The sequence below is a fragment of the Vollenhovia emeryi genome, unplaced genomic scaffold (assembly GCF_000949405.1).
Source record: "Vollenhovia emeryi isolate VEMERY1.0 unplaced genomic scaffold, V.emery_V1.0 DF945108.1, whole genome shotgun sequence".
Lineage (NCBI taxonomy): Eukaryota > Metazoa > Arthropoda > Insecta > Hymenoptera > Formicidae > Vollenhovia > Vollenhovia emeryi.
Window position 1 is genome coordinate 1 of NW_011961258.1, and position 2,274 is coordinate 2,274.

The 2,274-nt window shown below is 39.2% G+C and overlaps 1 protein-coding gene across 1 annotated transcript; it reads right to left on the reverse strand.

Annotated features, from left to right (window-relative positions):
• Window positions 1-422: 422 nt before the first annotated feature.
• Window positions 423-1,500, reverse strand: LOC105561931. Its single transcript, XM_012012319.1, has 4 exons — window positions 1,496-1,500; window positions 1,184-1,412; window positions 749-1,088; window positions 423-664 (listed from the first exon to the last, which is right to left on the reverse strand). The coding sequence occupies exons 1-4, from the start codon at window positions 1,498-1,500 to the stop codon at window positions 423-425; spliced, it is 816 nt and encodes a 271-aa protein (XP_011867709.1).
• Between the last annotated feature and the right edge of the window lie 774 nt (window positions 1,501-2,274).

Here is a 2,274-nt window from a genome sequence, read left to right on the forward strand (position 1 = left end):
GGCGTGCGATGCGTGGTGAGCTTGAGCTGCCGGTAAATGTTAAGAATAGCTACACCACCTCCAAAATCAATCAAATTTGTCTCATTCGACGCGTTTTTTAACGAGAAACAACTTTTTCCTTAGACAAAATCGTCGCTCTGCCCTGCGAAGCGAGATATTAATTGTTAAAGTTGACAACTTTTAGGGTTAGAAAATCTGTCATACCGACGAAATCAGACTAAATGCACATCATATGCAGTGACGTAAATATGCGCTGTGCATACGTTGAGTTAAGAAAAGTGCGCGAAATTATAAATTAAAGTATAAAAGATTAATAGATTTTTTAATTCAACATATTTTCAAATACAATTAAGTGTAATGATAATGTCAGTGCGGTAATGATATCAAAAACGGTATAAAGAACATATACAAGAAATGTGTCTTCAAGCTGTGCTGGTACTTGGTTCCTGTTGGTCCTCGAATTCTGCTGGCAAGTTTTCGGACATTGGAGGATACAGCTCCGCGATGGTCTTAAAGAAAGCTTCAATGCGTTCCAGTCGGCTATAGGTGCGTTTGAAGAGAAATTCGGACAAATATCCAACATAATGTTCGGATTTAGTTCCGTATTTTGGAATATTTCCCTGAACCTCTCTCCAAACGCGCTCTATATGTTGAGTGTGTGCACCTGAAAATTTAAAAAATATATTAGAACATAGCAACATTAATAATATAATTTGCTATTTATATATAATATATTTTTATATCTCACCACTCTCAGGATCGACAAAATTGTAGGAATGGTTTACTGTCAGATGTTGGAAGCCTTCATTGCTTAAGCAATTGTAGGATTTCCAACAATCTGACACGATGGTAGTTCCTGGCAGAATCCATTCCTTGATACACTTCAGGAGTGTCTCTTCTGTCCGATTCTCGACTGGAACGATGAAGACTTTCTTTGATTCTCGCTCGTATCCTCCAAAAATCCAGTTCCCTTTAATGAGTCGGCCACGATTGTATTTTCTTTTTCCAATTTTTGCCTCGTCGATCTCAACTGTATGTCCTGGGCCACCGAGCTTCTCGCTATGCTTGTCTACCCAGAACACACAGACCTGCAAATAAAAGAATATTAACATTTAGTTTTCTACATTAATTTTATTTTTTTAACACGCAGTGCAATTATTAAAATAAATGAAGATATATTTACCTCTCGGCAAAAACTGAACCAATCTATAATTGTGGGCGACGCTACGCCAGTTTCATCCACTGTGTCGTCCTGCCGTGGATGCCGGAACATCAAAAAACATGCTACTATCTTACAGATAGTAGCAATGTCTAAATTGCTTTGATGGAACCAAGTACCAACTCTAGCAGTTCTGTAGAAGTTGCACCTCTTGGAAACACGTCTCTTGTGTACGTTCTTTATGTAAGATCGTCTTGTACATCGATATATTAATGTATCTTTATTAATATTGATATCGTTACCGCACCGATTACACTTAATTGTATTTGCTAATACGCCATTCTGAAATAAAAAATCTATTAATTCTTCTTTATTATGAAGAAGACGCGCAAATTCGAACAAACTTAACATTGTTGCACGTGTATGCGACTTTCCAAACAAATGTGATGCGCTTCATTTGTTTTATCGTAATTCTAGTGTTAGTCACTATTTTAAGGGTGGCACCACATGGAGCGTAACTTGCATAAGCGTAACCTGCGTATCGCCAATCACAGAACCACTTCTATCAACATAATCCTGTGATTGGTCGTAGTGTTGATGTGGTTATGTGCAAAAAGCGCACCAATTTTAAATGTGTATAATAACCGAGCATGCATAATGACGTAAAAATGTGCGACATTCGATGTCTGTGCGGTGGCTGTGTGAATGATAAGTTAGAAACATATGTAATGTTGATTCTTCTCACACACGTGTTAGACACGGGTTATATTCGGGTAAAGCAGATAATACACTGGGGTTATCCGGAAGCAATTTCGTATTTATCCTTCCATCTAAGCATGTACTTTGCAGCACATATATGATTCCACATGGGTTTGCAACTTTCCACGTGAAGCGAGATCCACTCCACACCTCTGACATAGGGTGGGTAGGGTTATTTTTAACGAAGTGGAGCCCCCCCGAAGGGGGGGCGGAACATACTGTCTTCACGCATACATTTTTCCATCTACATTTGGTGGAGGGGAGTGACTTACATGAGGGTAGAAAAATGTATGCGGAGACAGTATGTTCCGCCCCCCTTCGGGGGGGGGGGCTTCACCTCGTTAAAAATAACCCTA